At 42.3% G+C, this 22194-nt stretch overlaps 1 protein-coding gene across 1 annotated transcript in view; it reads left to right on the forward strand.

The window, feature by feature from the left end:
- Positions 1-9044: 9044 nt before the first annotated feature.
- lekr1 (Leucine-, glutamate- and lysine-rich protein 1) overlaps positions 9045-22194 on the forward strand; it is a 97944-nt gene continuing 84794 nt past the window's right edge. Inside the window, exons 1-2 of the mRNA XM_034096958.2 lie at positions 9045-9141; positions 11938-12044. Coding sequence (XP_033952849.1) covers positions 9138-9141; positions 11938-12044 — 111 coding nt within the window. The 5' untranslated portion in view covers positions 9045-9137. The remainder of the gene's footprint in view (positions 9142-11937; positions 12045-22194) is intronic.

Here is a 22194-nt window from a genome sequence, read left to right on the forward strand (position 1 = left end):
GCTCAGATTGAAAATTATGAGCAGGGGATAAACGTGTCCAATTGTTCCCACTGAACTCTTCTCCGTGAGGATCTGTTTGTGTGTGTGTGTGTGTGTGTGTGTGTGTGTGTGTGTGTGTGTGTGTGTGTGTGTGTGTGTGTGTGTGTGTGTGTGTGTGTGTGTGTGTGTGTGTGTGTGTGTGTGTGTGTGTGTGTGTGTGTGTGTGTGTGTGTGTGGTGTGTGTGTGTGTGTGTGTGTGTGTGTGTGTGTGTGTGTGTGTGTGTGTGTGTGTGTGTGTGTGTGTGTGTGTGTGTGTGTGTGTGTGTGTGTGTGTGTGTGTGTGTGTGTGTGTGTGTGTGTGTGTATTATTTTATTTAAAGGAAAACATGCCTTTCATGAAGCATATTCAGGCTGTAGCCTATACACCAACAAGGAAACACATGAGCACACACTACAGTTTAAAAAAGCAGAAATCAAATCTGAGCAGACAGAAAATGCTCTGTTTTAGTTTAAAGGTCCCATATCATGCTTTTCCGGTTATTACCCATCCCCTTGTACTCGAACACAGTCTCTGCTGCCCCAAAACGCCTCGTTGGAGATTTCTCATTTTCCATTGTTTACTTCCTGGGTACTGTGAAGTGAGAATACCCAGAGGCCACACCCTCTGTCAGAATTTCACTAAACATATGTACAGCGTAGGGCAATGAAGAACGATGCTGTTCCTACTTTGTTTGGACCAGCGGAAGATTCGGGTACACAACCTGTAAGTATTCATTGTTGTTTGTGTATTTTTGATGTTTAAAACAAACAAGGTATCTACCACGACTGTTTAAATGGGTAAACGTTTTTCGGGCTGCTAAGTTGGGATCGCGGAGAAATGCTCTCCGCAGACCCATTCTCACAGCGTTATAAACCTTTTTCTTACTCAATATCAAGCCACACTTATTGTTTTTACTTCGGCTGTGAGTGTTTGTGTGTGCTCAGGATGAGTTTCACTTGTTCTCGCTGTATCACCGACCCGGAAGCCTGTCCGCTCCTCGCAGCAGATCGCAGCAACGAGCCTCTCAACGTCACGACCAATCAGAGCACACTGGGCTCACAGGGAGGGGGGGCAGGAGCTCCAACAAGCCATTTAGGACAGAGAGTGACTACACATACGTTACAGAGATGCTGTATGAGAAACCAATGTGAGTTTGGAAAACAATAGAAATCTATTTTAGTAGACCTCAACAATGGAATTATGATCAGTGGAAATGGCCATGACATGGGCCCTTTAATACATAAAGTATTAGCCTACAGAACAGTACAGCTTTTATGAAATGTAATAGTAAGGGAATACCTTTTCTTCTATCCTCATATGTTATCCTGTTTCATGTAATCCATTACTCCCCAGCCTGGCGTTGTGTGAGAGAGTGTGTGCCAGAGGTCACTGTCTATCGGTTCAGACGGCTCCAACTCAGGTTCTCAGTGTGGCTTCACTAATCTGCGGTAATTATGTCTCACTCAGTAATTATGTCTCACTCAGTCACACACATTCATCGACTCTGTCTCTTTCCCTCTATTTCCTCCCTTTTTCTCAGAACAAAGTCGTGATTGCCTCAGGATGGATAGCTGTGTGTGTGTGTGTGTGTGTGTGTGTGTGTGTGTGTGTGTGTGTGTGTGTGTGTGTGTGTGTGTGTGTGTGTGTGTGTGTGTGTGTGTGTGTGTGTGTGTGTGTGTGTGGGTGTGTGTGTGTGTGTGTGTGTGTGTGTGTGTGTGTGTGTGTGTGTGTGTGTGTGTGTGTGTGTGTGTGTGTGTGTGTGTGTGTGTGTGTGTGTGTGTGTGTGTGTGTGTGTGTGTGTGTGTGTGTGTGTGTGTGTGTGTGTGTGTGTGTGTGTGTGTGTGTGTGTGTGTGTGTGTGTTTATGTGTGTGCAGGGTTACTTTAAATATGTAACCTGTGAACAAATATAATCAGTTGATTAATCTGAGTATCATAATTTAAAAGTAACAATTACTTTCTGTCAATATCACAAATGTTACATTTGTCTCAGTGGAGTTCACAGTTTGTACAGAAATCACTTTTAAGGGGACCTATCATGCAAAATGCACTTTTGTACGTCTTTTATACATGAATATGTGTCCCCGGTCAGGGAACTCATCAAGTGTCAGAAAACACAACCCTCTCTCTTTTCCTCCATACCCAAATCTCTAAAAACGGGGCTGCAACGGATCTGATACAGACTGACACAGATTTGAAATATCTCTGACGTCAGAAACAAGGAGCTACGCCTATATGGGCAACTCTCCACCTATCAGGGGAATGGGGAGTTGCCGTGGCATGGTAACAGCATGGTAACAGCATGGTAACAGCATGGTAACATGACGCTCGTGCCTCGCCCCCCTACTTTGCAGGGGCCGTGGTCAGCTGCAGCTCATTTGCCACAGAATCAGCCCTTGTAAAAACAGGGCTGGAAAAGAGCAAATAGAGCGAAATGAGGCATGGCTAAAATGCATGATCTGTTTGGTATTTTGAAAATAAAACTACACAGACATGTTTTATATAGGTATGGCACTACAATATATTATTCAAATATAGCATGATAGGTCCACTTTAAAGAGGCACTATTATGTTGTTTTTTGGGGGGGTTTCCGTTTCCTGTAGTGTGTTATATAGGTTTTGGATCACAACAGCTAACCAATCAGAGCAGACTGGGAATTATTGTCCAGCTGTTAACATCCATCTTTGTGTAATCTTGCTCAATTGTTGGCTTGATATAAATAGTTTAACTGCATCACTTTCTTGCCCCGTTGAACTTGTAATGTTGCCTTCTCTCATTAATTCCTTTTGTCAATAGTCAGTAAAACTTATAATAACTGTTAAATACTGTATGTTGTATTTATTGTATATTTCCTTTGGCTTTCTTTCTCACTGTTTCCTACTGTGAATCACTAATTTCACTGTCACATTATCTTCGAGTGATTTGCATCATAGTGAAAAATGTTCATCATAATAAAAAAGAAAAACTACATTTACAGCTGAGCCGGCAATTTCCATCTCTCTCTGCATAAAAAAGGACATTTGACCAACTGTTTATCTTTGGTTTTGCTACAAAAACAAACATGTTTCATAGTGCAATAACTCTAAAACTAAAACATGTAGTTTCATTACCACAAGTACAAATTATACACGAAGCTAAAATGTTTTCAAACAGTTGCTAGGCAAAGAAAACAACAGCTATAGCACACATTAACCCCATATTCTGCTCATTGTCAGGGTCATATTTGTATTTTGTTTCTTTATACTGTCACATGTCTCCATGCTTTAATGTTCAAAAAGCTCTTTATTTTTATCATACTGCCTGTGCTGCAGCACCTCTTTTCACCCTCTGTCTGAAACCAGAGCCTCGTCTGCTCTGATTGGTTAGCTGGCTCTGTTGTGATTGGTCAACCGCTTAAAGATGTCCTGTCCCTTAGCCTATCACGTACAATGTGTTGGAGTGCAAGCTAATAGAAGCTCATTGTAAGTAGAAAATAAGTCTCCTCCAGAAAACAAAAACATGTCGCCTTTTTGATGTTATTGTCTTTACATGAAAGTTTGTAAAATATATTTTTAACTGACAGCAGTGAGCATGGTATAGTTTTCTTCTCACAGATGAAATATACAGTAGCTATGTGACATGATTGAACAAGGAAATGAAAAGTGATATCATTAATATGACAGAATTGGAGCATGCAGACGACAAAACATAAAATAAACCCTTCTTTAGGTAAACATCTACAAATAATGAACATAATGTGATCTAACAATTAATTGTCTTCCAAAATAACTCATCTTTAAAAACTCAGGCAACATAATGAAGAGTTATTCATTAATGTTTCAATGATGTATGTTGACGTGAACTCTATTTAACCCTGTGACAACATTTATTTATTCAGAAGGCTGGTCGGGCTTACAGGACAAACAGGACAAACTGTTTCTCTTCAGAGGAACGTTTTGGAGCATTTGGTGTGTGTGTGTGTGTGTGTGTGTGTGTGTGTGTGTGTGTGTGTGTGTGTGTGTGTGTGTGTGTGTGTGTGTGTGTGTGTGTGTGTGTGTGTGTGTGTGTGTGTGTGTGTGTGTGTGTGTGTGTGTGTGTGTGTGTGTGTGTGTGTGTGTGTGTGTGTGTGTGTGTGTGTGTGTGTGTGTGTGTGTGTGTGTGTGTGTGTGTGTGTGTGTGTGTGTGTGAACCCCTCTGAGCTCATTAAACTGTTAATATTTCTGTCTTCCTCTTCAAGAAAAAAACCTAAAACCTCACAAGATATTGCATGCTCAATAGATGAAACACACAGCACTGCACACACAAACACTCACACACACACAAAGCCCCGTAAAGCTTTTCTGACTAAATGCGTGCCTGGCTGCTTGCTTAAACACACACTCACTCACACACACTCACGCACAGACGTACACACACGGCTGCACCACAGCACTCTTATTTAAACTGATGCGAGCGCTGTCACGACATCCGACTAGTCCTATTTGTTCCACAGAAGCCTTGGCGTGAGAGTGCAGGGTCACCCCACTGGCTCTCATGCAAATCCATTCAGCACACACACACACACACACACACACACACACACACACACACACACACACACACACACACACACACACACACACACACACACACACACACACACCACCTAATAGTCCTGCAGATAAGCAAAAAGACTGAGAGAGACAGAGAAACATGCAGAGAGAAGTAGGAAAGGAAACCAGTGGACGACAGACAGACAGACAGACAGACAGACAGACAGACAGACAGACAGACAGTTTCTTACTTACAGAGTTGCTACATTCATTCAATTTAGCAAACATTTCCTTAACACACTGCCCTCTACAGGGTCCCATCGAAAAAGCGAGTTATTTTTCCATTTGTAACAATACTTATCCGATCATCTTAACTCATGTGAACTCAAACTAACATTATTGATTTTATGGGAACGTGTTTTGAGACTTTTCAGTCATTGGCTCCTATTCTTTGTGTGGTGTGCAATAATTAGGATTTTAAGTTTTGTTTTTCTTGTTGTTAGTTATAGTTTCTGTGTTGCTCTGAGGAGCTCTACCCTTGATACGGGTAAATGAGTTATGTGATCACATGATTCCTTCAGCGTTTTGTTTCTAGCAGTGCTTTTAGTAAACGCCACGCACGTGTTGTAAAGTCGGTGAAGTGGTTTCTTCATTTCATGTGTTTTGCCACTTCTTTTTTTTGGGCCGTTGTAGTGCGTTTGCCCGTGTCGGCCATTGTTACGTTATATCAAATCAGTGTTATGCAAAGTTTTTTAATATTTTTGCTGACAAAGGAGTCCCAGTGACACACAACATAACAGGTGGACGTTTCGTGCACAAGAGAACTCAAAGAAATACCAAGAAATTAAGCTAACATAGGAAGAGCACAGTGAAAACAAAGGGTGGGCTATTTGGGACAACTGGGTGAGTGAATGTAGAATAGCTTATGTAAAAAAAGTAACATTCTACTACAGAATAAAGAACTTCAAAGTGTGTGTGTGTCCTGAGTGCAGTTTCATAAAGCTCCTCTGTCATTGTCAGACATTTCTGCAGAGTGCTGGTCCTGCAGGATTGTGGTGAGTTAAACCTGCATGGTTGGCCATCGGATTTGTCCCGCACAGCCTAGCCCAAATATGTCAAGCGTGACAATATTAGTCATTTCATGCCAAAAAAAGAATAGTGGGTCATATGCAGCCCTCCTCCTCTTCCCCCTCTTAAAATTTGGACATTCACAAACACACGCACACACTTTCGCCTGGCGCCCCTCCCCCCTTCTCCTTACCCTCCCTCTCACGCAAGCACACACTCAGCATGCTTCATTATACACACAACATAGCGTGCCGGAAACAGACTCAAGAGAGGCCAAGCTCCCGGTCCCTGCAGGCTCAATGCCCCTAAAACACTGCACCTTCCCAAATTAGGTTAATTTGCCTTTGCCACGGAGACTGCCTAAAATACCGTCTAGTGGTTGCACAAACAATTATGACTGATACTTTTTTTTGGTGTCCTGACTGGGTTTAATAACCAGACTATAGCTGAAGTGAAATATGTATGAGACCCATTACAATTATGATAACCAAGACGAACAAAGAGTTATTGTTGAATATGTATTTAGACTTTTTCAAAACATTTGTTATTTCATATACCCCAAAGGGAGCTCTGATAAACCATTTGGAGCTATTAATTGTTCATTAAACATAGGCACAGACTCAGAGAGATGGTTTGTTTTACCTCTCCCCTCTTTGGCACAATAGTGTGCACGGTTTGATTATGGTCTCTGCCTGAGTACAAGATCCCACCCCCCTTGTCACGTTAATCATTTTCTTTCTGCAGTGGAGGCAGATAAACAAGCACGAGAGGAAGGTAGACTAGACTGGAGTGGGCGGGTGCAATTTGCATCAGAGCGACTGGGTCTGCACGATCTCCTCCTGTATTACGGTGGGGGACATTAATCCACAATAACTCTAAATTTGTTTTGGTCAGCCGTTGTGAAATATCACATTAAAAAAATTCTGTCTGAAGACATTTGTAAACTAATATAACCATGAAAAGATTGGTCCTGTAAAAGCCCCTGCGGGAATGTCTGGCCGTTATTTCAAATTACTTCTGAGGCAATGAATTAAACGCACACAACCCAAACAGAGCATGGGGTGCGACCTATGCAAGCAGGGAGATTTCATCTAAATCGACTCTAAAGGCACCCTAATTATGCAAATGTTTGGTTCATATTTATATGTCACAGCCTCTGCTGTGACATGTCTCCATGCTTTAATGTTCAAAAGGCTCTTTATTTTTCTCAAACTGCCTGTGCTGTAGCACCTCTTTTCACCCTCTGTCTGAAACCAGAGCCCAGTCTGCTCTGATTGGTTAGCTGGCCAGCTCTGTTGTGATTGGTCAACCGCTTAAAGATGTCCCACCCCCTAGCCTATCACGTTCAATATAATGGAGCACTAGCCAATAGAAGCGTGAGTGGTATAATGATGTCACTTTGTTGACGAAGTAAACAAAGGAGTCCAATGGAGGTGCGGTCTATGTATTTAGTGCACCTGTTGTGGGTTGTGGAAAGACAAAGAGGTTGAGCTAGGTTCAGATATGTTCTGTTCACCGTATGGTCTTCCTTTAGTATTTGTTTTGTTTGAATCCTTTACTAAACATCATGAAAGGTTGCATGGTCTTTTATTTTGTAACGCATCACAGAGATAAGCCACGTTTGGCCTCTTAGCAGCTTGATTTTATTGGGAGTTTAATCGCTACAATACATTAGAGTGTCATCAGGTTCATCTTCCTGTATCTTAGCGACTCATTTAATCTCATCTTTAACTCTGTTGCTGCCACAGGAATGCCACTAGCCTGTTCGTGTCAATCATGAAGTCAGTCAGGGCCCTTCCTGTTTCCTCCCCTGAGACTGACGGTGGTTAAATGGGTTGTGGTAAAGGGTCAACTTGCTCGAGAGGTTAAAATAAGAAGGCGTTCCAGGGGTTAAGGTGGCCTTGTTAGGGAATACCAGGCATTTCAGACTAGGAGCTATATTCAATTCAAATACGCACAGGTGGTCAAATACCCAGATCTTGTACTTAAGAAATAGCAGTGGTGGATAGTCACTAAGTATATTATCTCATGTATTACTATTTTGACATTCTTTACTTGAGTGTTTTCATACTATAACTTTTTGAGGCAAATATTGTACTTATTATTCCACTTTAACACTCATTGTTACCTACTGTATACAAACACATGATTGGATGCAGTAATGTTATTTCAAATAAACATCGTTAGTATTTTTAAAAGTTCCACGTTGAGGAAATACCGTACAACTTTTAAATGAATCTGTTAGTGGTAAAAACAGAATAATATTTTTCTATCAATATAAAAAAAGAGCCATTCTGCATAGTGAGTGAGCACTTACATTTTGCCTGGGTGTTCAACTCTAAACTGGACTGATATCTGCATGCTCTGTACGGGAAGGGACAGAGCAGAGCAGACTCTCAGATTAAGAGACTGTGGTCTTTTGGAGAGCAGGGGGCACTACTGCAGACCTTGTATGACTTTGTTGTCAAAATGAATCGACTATACAGACTGGTAAAGAAGGCCATCTCTGTCCTGGGGAGCCTTCTGGACACTGTGAAGGAGGTGGGGGACAGGAGAACGATGGACAAGCTGTCCTCCCTGCTGGACAACATGTCCCCCCCCCCAGGACACCCTGTCTGCTGTGCAGCTCTTATAGCGACAGGCTGCTTCAGGCCGGTGTTTCACGGAGCAGGTCCTTCCTTCCTGCAGAGGTCAGGCTGTAAAACCCCCACGGCCCCTGGTAGACCCCCAACACAGTACAGACTGCTACAATCTTGTGCATAAAACCTGCTATTTGCAATGTGCAATATTCACATTTCTTTGTAAATCTAATGTGCAATACTCACTGTTTTGTGCAACACCTATTTGTTTAAAGTGCTTCTACTTATTTTTAGCCATGGATGTGTACTTATTTCTGTTTGATTGTATTCTACTACTGACATGTGCTTTTATCTATTTGTAATGTTAGCTTACTTTGTAGGATTGTTTGTATTTTATCTGGTGTGTCACTTTTGCTGTAACAATGTACATTTCCCCGCTACGGGACTATAAAGGATTTCTAAGATAATGACATTTTACTGATAATACTTCTTAACATTTTCAATAGGACTGTTATTTGGGAGTATTTTAAGACCAGAGTATTTCTGCTTTTAATTAATTAAAGGATCTTGGTAAAAAAACTACTAATTCTCCATTTCAGTAATCAAGTAACCAAGGGATCAATAAAGTTGATTTTAATAATACATAATCACTTATTTGTTCCTTTGTATTATTAATCTGCATCTTTAAATAGCACATGTTTTTTTAATTGCATGAGGTTGTTTATCAATGACGCTCATTACATATATATTTATAATGCTTTTATTTTTATAGGCAATATAGCTTCCTGCACTAACTCTGGCTAACTTGCACGTGACCAACGGACGTTTCCTGCGTGGTTACGTGCCAACGTTACGTCGTAGCCATAGCAACAGCCAGAGCATGGCTGACAGGAACAAATCAGTCAAACTTTTTAGCATTTTATGATAATTTTCGACTTTAATTCACAAGAGACTGGTGATTATGGGTAAGTGAACACGTCTTCCGTTTACAAGTCGAGTGTATTTAAATGTAAAAGCTTCACTCTTGCAAGACTGCAGCGGTAACGTTAGAGGACAGACAGCACTGATTTGTTTACAGGTTAACGTTAGCTTATTTAGCTAACCTAACACCCGTTTTTAAGTCATATCTTACAGGCTCATCGACTCTTTTGTTCATTTGTTCACAAAGTGGTGGCCTCTCCTTTTATAAATAATTACGTACAGCAATGTAGAGTGTATAATGTCTAACGTTACTTTGCTTGCATCTAAACTAAACTGCATTTTGGACACTATCTTGGGACTTGCCTAGAAATATATCAGTCATTGATAATAATTAGCAGTGGTGGAAAGTAACCAAGAACATTCATTCAAGTATTGTACTTAGGACACTTTACAGGTACTTCTACTTTACTCAAGTATTTTCATTTTTGCTGCAAATGTTGTATTTTTAGTCCACAATTTTTTCTTTACAGATTTATTTAGTGGTTACTTTGTTAATGAGGATTTTGACATACAATTATTTGGTAAAACGTTTAAAATATGATTCTTTGGTATAGATTAAACCATCCAACATTATACTTAAGTAACTAAAACAATCAGTGGGTTAAAATAAGAATAAATTGGCAGCCATTTTGTATTTTTACAGGCTAGTATTAGTACTTTTACTCCAGTAAAGGATCTGAATACTTCTTCCACCACTGCTTTTTGGCCAGGAAGAGGCTGTGGGAGGCAGTAGCTCACTCTTATGGGACTTTGTTAGGGAACTAGGCCGGTTGAAGTCCAGAACTGAACCAGTAGAGTGTGGCTGGTGGCTAGAGGGAGGCCAGTTCACTGTCTGGGTACTGGTACTGCCGAGGTACCCGTGAGCAAAAGTACTAACTGCCACTATGATAAAACGTCCTGCTCATTAAATAAACAATGATCTTATAGTCAGATTAATTTGTTTATTTCAAATCAATCTGCTTTTTTCATGATAGAAAATAATAATAGTAAAGCATTATTTGTATGGCACTTTTCATACATAGGATGCAGTTTAGAGTTATTTAACAATATGGCAAGAAATTCACTTCAGCTAGCTTAAAACTTTTAGCACAAATGCAGATTATGTGCATGATATGATATCACAGAGTCCAAGGAGGTAAAATAGGGAAGAGAATAAATAATACAAAAGTTCACAACAGATAACACACTCAGGAAAAGTAAGAAACACATAATAAAAAAAGAATAAATAGAATGAAAAAAGAATAATAAAGTCTTTCCTGGTAGGCTGGACTTTTGGAATATTTAAAAAGGATAAGATGCGTTGGGGAAATGTCTTAGCCACATGCTTAGCCACATGCTTTTTACTTTTACTTGTCTTCTTACCCGTTCCGAATTGACCCCCCTCATGAGTTTACACGACACGTTCGTGTGTATGTTCCCTCTCACGACTTAGGCATGCGTCCATGCAGAATAGATGAGTTTATGAACAGCTTGCCTCCCTCACATTAGACTGATTAATAGTTCAATCAGGGCTAAAACGGACAAAATGTCACGGGGGGACAGTTGTCATGCAAAATCAGCCCTTTGTATGTTGGCCATTACAAGGATAGGCCTGCTTAATGCTGTCAATGTATCTGCCTTGTGTAAGCCAGTGATTGAGGATCCTCTGCTGCTTCTAAATACAGAGCCTAGAGACAGTAGGGGGGAAATCAGGCTATTAGCGTGCATGAGCATGAAGCCTGCTATTGGACTGGGTTTGCTCTTCTGTGTGTGTGAGAGGCCGAGGCTGTGTACACGCTACTTGTTTACATGTTCGACATTGTCGTGTGTGTATCGAGTGAAACCTGCCTGTCTTTGCATGAGATAGTTTGTATTTGGATGTGTTCATTGTGCTTGTGGCCAAATCCGTGTGTGTTTGTGCCGTGCATTGTCCTGCGTGTCCTCTCACTCTATTTCCCTCTGATGGTCTGCAAGGGCATTTGATGTCTGGCATGCAGCCGGGCGCAGGGAACCATCTGATAGGAGTGACCCATGGCCCTGAGTTACCCAGAGATATTTAATCTGAGGTCAAGTGTTTAGTTGGCGTGATAGTTTCCCCTCACTAGCGGTGGACTAATAGATACATGCCCTGAGAGCTTTCACACACTGACTGACAGACAGAGGCAGCGTCAGGCTTGCACTTCTCTCCTGATCTCATGAACACAATACGGCCTGTTCCTCTGTGGCCTCTGGTACACCTAATTGGAACACACACAAAGACCACGTCTTTTCTTTTCTCATATTACCCACAATTGGGAAGGTTGAATGAGTCCTTGTTAAACTTTATGTTGCCCCTGCGGTGGAGGACAGGCTAATGTATGGCTGCAGTCAAAATACCCTCAGCCGTGAAATGCCGTAGTCTAAAGGCTTAATGCCATAAGCTTCACTGATTCATCTATTGAATGGAGTGTACCGTAAATGGGTTTAATATGGTGGACATCACGCTAAGGGATTTGCCCTTACATTAACCTCAGAGGATAAGTGCTATTCACCAGTTTAAAAGTACCCCCCACTTTTATCCTGAAAACAGTACCTTTTTGTTCTTGGGTAACACTGAGTAGAACACAATGTTCCAGGAGGCTTGTTGAAATACTTTGTTTTTTGTTCCTAATTTTGACAATTATAACAAACTTAAGTTGTATTTCTTGAAGCTGCTATCCTCTTTAATTGGAAAGATGAATTAGTATTGAAACTAATGATTAGTTGCAGCACCAAATGGATGTCATACAGTATAGCTATTTCTACTCTTCTCTTGTTTCCAGGAGACGAGGAGAGATCTACGGAGGCGGAGCAGCAGGGGGGGGAGGAGGAAGTGAAGCTGGTCCTTCACTGTCCTCCCATCTACCCGCTGCCTGAAGGGATAAAAAAGGTAGGCAGTGATTCAGAAATCATCTTCCTGAAAACCAGGCGGGTACCTTACAGGTTTTCTATTTGAAGTTAAATCTGAACACCCTCTCAGGGGAACATACATCAAATCATTTTGTATGCATTCTGCTTGCGACCATGTTACCTTTCAAAGCTGCATGTTAATGAAACACCATATTGACACAACATATGCCACTTTTTTTCACAACCCATCCTGGTAAATGTTAATGCTTCTCTCTCTCCTTATGCTGCAGTCATCAATATGACCAGAATAAGAAATGGAACAATGCCTCTATAATATTCCATCTGTTTTAACATAAAGCACTTAGGAAGCACCACGGCGATGATGGCGTGTTGCTTTATTTCCTCGTCAATGTCAGGTGGCAGTTACATATTACCATATGATATGCCATATGGTATGAATATAAATGAGCAGGGAATATCTTCCTTTAGCACACAGTCTCTACCAGTTCGAGCAGCGTGTTCTCCGTTTATCAAAGGAAATGATTATCTACAAACATAAGGCTTTCCAGAGTTAAACGACTCTTACTTTCAAGATGACGCTAAGTAATTGCAGCTGATAAGTAAATAAGTCACCATGTTGCGAAATCATTGAGATCATAATATGACTCGTTTATGACATTCATCATGATGATACAGTTGGCTTGTTTACAGCCTGTTTGATCGTCCCACTTCCGTTTGCGTTCGCTGCAGACCATAGCAGCATGAGCTAAACTCTTAAAGTGCTTTTAAAAAGGCTTTCCACTTTGGTGTTCAATTGAATGGCCAAAGTACAAGCACAACGAAATGTGTTCTGCTAAGTGTTTTAGAGAACCTGCTCTCTCATTCAGCATATTCACAAAGTAGTCAGGAAGTAAAGTTCAAAAGGGCAAAAATAAAATCTTAGCAAAACAAAATGCTCCGTTTGAGTTCAAACATACAGTAGATGGTTACCGGTACATGTCTTTATTTTAAAATCTATTGTGTGTATTGTGATCCCAACACTTTAGAAATATAGCAGTAATCTGATTATGTCTTTTTTATGCAATTTTTTGCGAATACAGTTTCCTTTTACATATCCTGATTATGTTATCCTGTTATCCATTACTCCCTCGTTACGTTCGTCTATTCTGAGTGATTTAATATACCAGCTCATAAGCACTCTATGGGGCGGCTCCGTCTGCACTCTCTCTCTCTCCGTCTGCGCTCTCTCTCTCTCCGTCTGCGCTCTCTCTCTCTCTCTCTCTCTGTGCACTCTCTCTCTCTCTCTCTCTCTCTCTCTGTGCACTCTCTCTCTCTCTCTCTCTCTGTGCTCTCTCTCTCTCTCTGTGCACTCTCTCTCTCTTTCTCTCTCTCTCTCTGTGCGCTCTCTCTCTCTCTGTCTCTCTCTGTGCACTCTCTCTCTCTGTCTCTCTCTGTGCTCTCTCTCTCTCCGTCTGCGCTCTCTCTCTCTCTCTCTCTGTGCACTCTCTCTCTCTCTCTCTGTCTCTCTCTGTGCTCTCTCTCTCTCTGTGTGCGCTCTCTCTCTCTCTCTCTCTCTCTCTCTCTGTGCACTCTCTCTCTCTCTCTCTCCGTCTGTGCTCTCTCTCTCTCCGTCTGCGCTCTCTCTCTCTGTGTGTGCGCTCTCTCTCTCTCTCTCTCTGTGCTCTCTCTGTGCTCTCTCTCTCCGTCTGCGCTCTCTCTCTCTGTGTGCGCGCTCTCTCTCTCTCTCCGTCTGCGCGCTCTCTCTCTCTGTGTGCTCTCTCTCTCTCTCTGTGTGCTCTCTCTCTCTCTCTGTGCTCTCTCTCTCTCTGTGTGCTCTCTCTCGCTCTCTGTGCTCTCTCTCTCTCTCTGTGTGCTCTCTCTCTCTCTCTCTGGGCTCTCTCTCCCTCTCTCTCTCTCTGTGTGCTCTCTTTCTGTGCTCTCTCTCTCTCTGTGCTCTCTCTCTCTCTCTGTGTGCTCTCTCTCTGTGCTCTCTCTCTCTCTCTGTGCTCTCTCTCTCTCTGTGCTCTCTCTCTCTCTCTCTCTCTCTCTCTCTCTCTGTGCTCTCTCTCTCTCTCTCTCTCTCTGTGTGCTCTCTCTCTGTGCTCTCTCTCGCTCTCTGTGCTCTCTCTCTCTCTCTGTGTGTTGCTCTCCAGTCATTTCTGGAATGTCTCATTGAGGCCAGTAGATGGCTGTGAACAATACACCCCCTGGTATTATGTGAGGGTGGCCTTTCCACGGCCATGTACAGACAAACCTCCTCGGTAGTCGCATTCAAACAGATGTACAGTGTGCACACACTTTCTTTCTGCCTGCTGCACCGTGGCCAACAGACCCAAATGGGAATCCATATTATTTATTGATTTCTGTGTGGGCATCCATCTCTCCATCCATTTGAGTTTTTCTGTTTATCATTTTTCACAACGGGCATGCGATAACCAGAGCAAAGGATGGAGAGACAATAACAAAGAATGAGAGAGGGAGGGAGGGGCTCATTTTGATCATAGCCCATCTGGTTCAGGCTGTACCTTATATTTTTCCCTCCCTCCATTAGGTTGGTAAAATAGAGGATGTTCTGGGCTTAGCCCCCCGCAGAGTACACTTCAGCACCATTTATTGGAGGAGGCTTAGATAGCTGAGGGCGGCCGGAGAACAAAAAACAACAGAGGCAGTGTGGGGTGCGAGCGCAGAGCGGTGGGCGGCTCCATGTGCGCTGTTTGCATGGCTGTTTGGTGTGGGAGGGGGGGAGGAGGCGGTGCACTAGCAGGCCCATTTAAGTGCTGTTAATCCCGGTGTGCTGAGAGAGGGCTGGCACCGAGGTTTAATGGTGGGCTGCTGAGAAGTAGAGCGCTGCGGTTACACACAAACACCATGCCTGCCACCCACACACCGGGCACAAACACACAAACTAACACTGGCTTGTGTGTGTATACATAAAGAGGAAATTCAGTTACATCTACCGGTAGACACAAAAAAGAACACTTCACCACACATTTCAAGACAGTGAAGTTACAGTGTTTCAGAGTGGAGCGGTGATGATGTCTTTTTGTAGGCCGACCCATAAACTAGCATCATAAAGGGCTCCCTCAACAAAACTCAATGGGATTTTTCCATTGGATTTAGGATAGTTTTTGAAAATAATCTGTGTCGCAAACACACATTTAAGATACTTCTTTTAGCAGGATAATCTCCACATGTTAACACCACTTTGTGTTTTTGACAACGTAAATGCAATCGCGAGAAGTAAAAAGCTAACGTTTGGCCACAAACAAACTACATGACTTCACGTAACCATGCAGGACCGCCCCTCCCTACAGGTCGTCGGTCACGCAGACTGCGTGGGGCCTCACCTCGCGGAGGGTGCTTCATTTAGAGGAGGGAGCCTCATCTGAACACACAGTTTCGCCCCCCCCCCCCCCCCCCCCCCGACGCTCACGACACAGAGGGCCTCATCATGTAACTTGCGTAGGGCCACGGTTAAGCTAATAGGCGGCTAATGTTTTGCCTCATTTAGTCACTTGTTAGCAACCGTGGTTTTTATGACACATAGCAGCTTTGGATATTCACAAATGGGGTATTTGCTGATTTACTTTATGAACAAAACCTAAAAGTCTCTTCAGCTTGTGTAATCCAAAGACCTTATTTCAGGCTTTAACCAAAACACAATTAAAAAAACCCGTTGGTTTCCAGACAAGGGAACGGGAAGTGCTAGAATCCTGAGGAGTGTCCGGGCTCAGGACTCAGCATCGCTCCATACAGGGAGAGACGCCACCAACAGCTTTCCTTTTCATGATGGTTTTCTTTAGTTTATGTTTTGTAAATGTGCTTATCAGTTTCAGCATTGTGAATACAGGCACATGTCCCCTCTGTCCCTTCCTTTGTCTTTCTCAAGGGCACATTAGCACTTATTATTCAGGGACCGGGCCGCGTTACCCCCCCCTCCTTTCACTGCAGGTTTTAAATTGAAAATCAACTCAAACCTGCTTCTCCAAGCAGGTCTTCAGACTAAAAATAGCACTGCATTAGAAAGGATATTCAGAGAGCTGCGTTGGCGTGTTGCTCCAGGTAGCAGCGAGGAGATGAAATATGATCCAGGAAGTCCAGTTTCAATAAAACATCTACTGTTTATCAGATGGCAAAATCACCGCTGAGTACTTTATAAAACTGGCACCATGTTAGCAATCATATTGTGTGGAAGTACCCAGGTCATTTACTTACATTTACAAAAGGTCAATGGTTTCTTGAACACTTATGTGGTTAGAAGCCTGAAATAAGGTCTGTCACAAGCTGAACAGATTTTAACGTTTTGTTCTACGACTTAAAATATGTCAGTAAATATATATTTTTTTTAAACGGTGGTTGCTAACGTTTAATTTGTCTAAATCAGACGACTAAACGTCATCACGCCTAACATTAGCCACCTTTAGCTTAGCAATGTTGATGTGCAGCCATGTGACCGTGATGTAGTTCCTTTATAGCCTAATGTTAGCTTGTTATTTCTTGTGATTGCATTTACACAATGGACGTAGTGTCCATGACGTCACCCATAGGATTCTGCAGAGTTGCCGTGAAGCCCTTAGTAGGCGGAGTCTGCCACTAACGGCTCGACTGTGACGTCAGAGTCTAATCCCGCCTGCTCCAAATAAGGGCAAAGAGGCGGAGCCGAGGCGGGACCTGCTGCCTCCGAAATGGAAGTAAACAGAGCTAGCTCAGGCTAAGAAGCTAAGCTAACATGAAATACATGCATACCAAGTTACTGCTAACAGTGTAGTTCCCCTATATAAACGTTACATTCATAATCAAATGAGACAATCTGCAAGAGAATTAGCTATATTTTGTTATTCTTAATGCTTGTTGTCATTCACACGTTGAGAAAAGACGGACTCCAGCGCCCGGACCTAACGGAGCCGCAGTGGGCTAGCTCCGGGACGCCGGCTCCGTTAGCTCCGGCGGCCACCACTGGGATAATTGGGTCCCCTATTAACATTTGCTCCCGTTTAGCATTATGGGCGTCATAGCCATAGACTATACAAGTCTTACCCAAGGCTGAATCATAAACTAAAAGCTAAAGGGTCAAGTACAGTACTATGACTAACTAACGTTGTAGCCTCTGTGGTTGTAGCCTAGCAGAGTGGACAAGTTGCTGTTAGCTGACAGTGAGGCATGTACGTGTCCATCAAAGTGACCACGCCCTAATCTATATAAAACAACTTTAAGACCTAATATAAATAAAAGGGTCGTGTTAGAAAACAATTCACTCACAGATTCATAATCATGAAGGTGGAATCTAACTATATCGATAATAATATTTATGGCATCCATGGGTAGAAACTAGTGCTGTCAAAATTATCGCGTTAACGGCGGTAATTAATTTTTTGAATTAATTGCGTTAAAATATTTAACGCATTTAACGCATGTGCAGAATGGCCCGCCCCATATATGCCAGCGCCAGGGTATGGCTGGGGTAGGTAAGAAATGTCTTAGCCCCACCATTAAAAATGATGTTAAAGTAAGCAAAATAAAGTCTGCCAACTCGCGCGGAGTAAATTGCACAGACAGCAGTTGGTAAGATTGATTTCAGTAGCCACGGTTTTGAAAACTTTTGTCACGTAGTGATCGTCTTCTCAATAGAACATCTTTGATAACGGCGTGGTGTTGTTGCAGGAAGTCCCGACTGAGAATACTTTTGCTGTAGTACAGGGGTGCACATAACTGGTACGCAGGTTATGTGCCTAATCTGAAATGCGTACCGTCACTTGTGTCACAAAGCGCATTTGCGTACTGACGTACTTGTGAAGCTTTTCCAGAAGGCGGTTCGATCACCGGACGACAGAGTCGGTCTCCGTGTGCACAGACGGGGCTGCTGTTAACGTCGGTCTGGAGAACTGCGCTAAAACAGCTGATCACAACGTTCACACTCTGTGGTCACCAAGTACTCCACTAGCGCGCCCCCCCCCCCCCCCTCTGTCGACTTTCCTGAAGTACTCCCCCGTTGATAGTAATCAACACGTAATGAAAGACCCCACGGTTTGATGATTGATAGGTGTGTGGGTTGTCTTTCATTTTGACACGCAGAAAAATGTTATAATAAACATAGATACTGTATGTTAAATGGATGTATCCGCCTTCATTCATTTATCTTTCCATTCCCACAACAATATACATAAATAAATGGCATATTTTGGACATAGTTCGAATGGTGATTAATCATGATTAATTAATTTTTAAACTGTGATTAATCTGATTAAAATTTTTAATCGTTTGACAGCCCTAGTAGAAACATGTTTTTTTCTGCTGTAAAGTTGGGCATTTTAACATGGGGGTCTTTGGAAATTGCTCCTTTCTGCAGCCAGTCCCTAGTGGCCCATGTATGAACTGCAGTGTGTGGCACTTCCCCAGAGTTTGCCGCTTGATTGACACTTTAGAAATCCAAGAGTGGTGTTAATATGTGGAGATAATCATTTGTTTGCCACAGATTTCTTATTTCCCAATATTCTGAAATCCAACAGAAAGGTCTCATTGCTTTTTGCAGAGGGAGCCCTTTGCGATGGTAACTTCTGGGTCTGCCTAAGAAACTGCGCCACTCTACGGACCCCTGCCATGAATCCTTTGTCTACTTCCACCACCAACATCAAACAATGTTTCATTCCTTTTTTACCAGGCAAGATTATTCTCCAATTTGTCAGAGTGACACTTTAACTTTCCATGGCAGTGTTCCCATCTGAGGATGAGTTGTTTTCAGTGCAGTGAGGAGCAGGGAACACCACAGCCTTTTCACACAGCAGCTGAGCACCTCTTGTTCTCCACACAGCGCCGATGCTCCATATTCACTCTCAAGTGTCACTGCCTGAGGAGCTCAAACACACCGTGTAATAGGACAAGACGTTCACCTCCAAGAGAGAAGGGAAGGGGCTGAGACAGGAGGGACAATCCTCCCTGCTAACTTCTCAAATGTTGTGGTCTGTGAGAAGCTCCGAATCACAATGTAACAGCACAAGACGTTCACTCTTTGTAGATATCTCTTGAGAGAGTAGAGAGAACAAAGAGCATCGTAGTGTGTGTGCCGGAGAGATTAGTGCTGTTTTCTGTTTTCATCGAAGGAGAGAATCAATGGAGACCAGAGACATCAAAAACACTTTATGGCAAACGCATACATAGAGATAGACATGCAAGCTCAAAGACACATCTGGCACCCTTTTTTTATGTTATTTATCTTTTTCAAAACAAGCGGAGATTTGTGTGTGTGTGTGTGTGTGTGTGTGTGTGTGTGTGTGTGTGTGTGTGTGTGTGTGTGTGTGTGTGTGTGTGTGTGTGTGTGTGTGTGTGTGTGTGTGTGTGTGTGTGTGTGTGTGTGTGTGTGTGTGTGTGTGTGTGTGTGTGTGTGTGTGTGTGTGTGTGTGTGTGTGTGTGTGTGTGTGTGTGTGTGTGTGTGTGTGTGTGTGTGTGTGTGTGTGTGTGTGTGTGTGTGTGTGTGTGTGTGTGTGTGTGTGTGTGTGTGTGTGTGTAAAACCTTGACATTAAGGCAAGGCACGTTTATTTATATAGCAACAACAAGGCAATTCAAAGTGCTTCACAAAAAACATTGAAGCATCAAGACAATAGAAAAAGCCAAGATAATATAAATACATTACAAAAGATAGAATAGGCAGAACATACAATAATTAAAGTTGGAGTGGAGTGAAGGATGTGAATAGTAATTTGATTCAATAAAAGGCGGCAGCAAACACAGAAGTCTTCAGCCTTTTAAGGAGATTTTTATAATGCAATTGGATTATATTTGACACTTGATATTAGCATGAGTGCACATGAAGTCCACGCAGTGCTCGAAGCCACTCAGGAACAGTGCTGAGTGATAGCAGCACACTCTTTGGCAGAACCAGAGACTTCTTCTCTCGACTAAAGCAGCAGAAAATAGACTTGAAGCGTGAACACAGCTTTGGTTGTGATTACGTGCATTTGAAGTGCTAGCTATTATGTGGCCTTTGTGTACAGACAGCTGTGTAGGCGCATGAGAAACACAACGGAAACGCCTGCTGTGTAAACACGGCTTTCAAATGGTGTTTCAGTTAAGCTTCAGGGTACGTTTTTTATATCAACAGGAAATGGATACAAAAATGTAATTTAAAAAATAACACTTGAATTTGCTTAAACAATGGGCTTAATGTGGATTTCTTTTTTCTTTCTATTTTGGTTATTGTAAAGTTAGGCCTGAATTGACCTTTTGCAGTGGAGTGGAGATGTCTTTATGTCGGCTGCAGTCTCGAGGATTAGAGCAACATGTGAACATTTCTTGGAGATCTTAACCAAATATATTTTTCTTTGCATTTTCAGATTAGAGTCAGCAATCTGATACATACAAGTTCAAAATAGTTTTTTCTCATGTGGCCATAATCCTCTTCCGTAGATCATACATCTTTCACTTCTTCCTTACTATGTAAAGGCGTGACTAGCCTCTGTCGTGTTTTCCCGTGGCTCTCCAATGCCCTTCCCCTCCTTCTCCCTCCATCCATTTTTAATGTAAAAGTCTTCTACTGGAAACAGAGTGTAAGCCCCACATCCCAGGGAGATAAACCGTGCTACGCACCTCTCTTTCTCTCTCCTACCTCAATTCTCCTTTTCTTGAATTATGGATCGTTTTCAAACCAGACGCAATCTACCATTCCTTTTCTTTTTTTTATCCTCGATGCGACATCAGGAGGCCTCTGAACATCGGTTGCGTTATTTGTTCACTTTAATCAGTGACTGGCTCTCTCCCCTTCTCCTCTCTTTTCCTTGTCCGCTTCACCTTCCTTCTATTTTAGTCTGTTTTCTTCAATCTCGGCCGAGGCAAGGGAGATTAGGAGAGAGGGACAGAGGGAGGTTTCATCAGGTGAATGCTGATCTGCAGTAATGACGGAGAGACAGCAGGGGATTATTGTGCAGTATTGTCACGGGTGTTTCCATGGGGGGAAAATACCAAGTGACAATATTACATGATAATCCAAGAGGTCATGGCGAGGTCGGCAATGCTTTTATGAAGCAGTTGCCTCGCCAGCTACTGTGGCATTTCGTTTTTTCAGATTATTTGTTCAGATATTAAATACTTAAAAACGAAATCCAAGCTGTGTGATTTACATCATACACAGACCATAGAGCTCAACGCTGCTCGTCCCAGCATGTATTGTGGGTGGCGTTGAGACTAGTCATTGAATAAACATCAATAACTGATTTTGAAGGGAAACACTAAATATAGGGACAGGATTTTTTTAAACATTACTTTGTCAACACAAATCATGTTTACAAGTGCATACAAGGAGGACGTCTTCTTTTCATGGATAGGTCATAAAATAGCAGGCTTATTGAAGTTGTTGTGTTATTTTTGAAGTCTGTTCCAACTTTACATTGCTTTTAGATCTGTTCAGATATGTTGACCATATTCCATTATCACACCTTTTTCATTGTTTATACAGAAAAAGGTAATAAAATAACAGGATCATTTTAATTTTGGCATAAAAGTACAAAATAATTGTTTTTGTGCATTCAAATCAAGTCAGATCTCTGTTTTCCAAAGTATCTAAGGCTTATTGCTGTTCTTCACAGGTCGATACGGTAAGACGATCTTCGTTTCATATAAATAAGTCATCAAATAGGCGGCTAACCTTAGTTTTGACAGTTGGATCAATGAGCCGTTATATATGCACGTTAGTCAGGTAAATATGAATTAACACAAGATGTCCTGATATGACCCTGCGATTTTGTGTCTGTACAGTCAAACCGCATTAGATCTCCTCTGTTTTACTCATTCATAAGTGTCTGATTCTTCTTTGCATAATGCATTTGAGCACGGAGTTCAACACTGCAGGCGACGGCGCTTGTTTGCTCTTGCTTAAGAGGGTTAAATGAGGTTGCAATTGGCTGCGCTCTGTTGACTGTCATCGAGTCAGAGAGCACCGAGATGAAGCTGTAAATGAAGAACATAAAAGGTAGGATAAATGTGAAGCAGATAGCACGCACACACACACACACACAGCCACAGTTACCTCCTCTGGCCTCTCCTGTGCCATGCTGTGCCGAGCCGTGTGTTGTGATGCGTGGTCTAGTGAGGCTAACGGAAGCACATGTGTTGTCTGCTAACTCTGATTAATGTAACAGACTATACTCCCCCTTCTCTCTCTCCGGCTTATTGTCCGCCTACTGTCCTGGCTTCACCTCGT

Source organism: Pseudochaenichthys georgianus, chromosome 13 (assembly GCF_902827115.2).
Source record: "Pseudochaenichthys georgianus chromosome 13, fPseGeo1.2, whole genome shotgun sequence".
NCBI lineage: Eukaryota > Metazoa > Chordata > Actinopteri > Perciformes > Channichthyidae > Pseudochaenichthys > Pseudochaenichthys georgianus.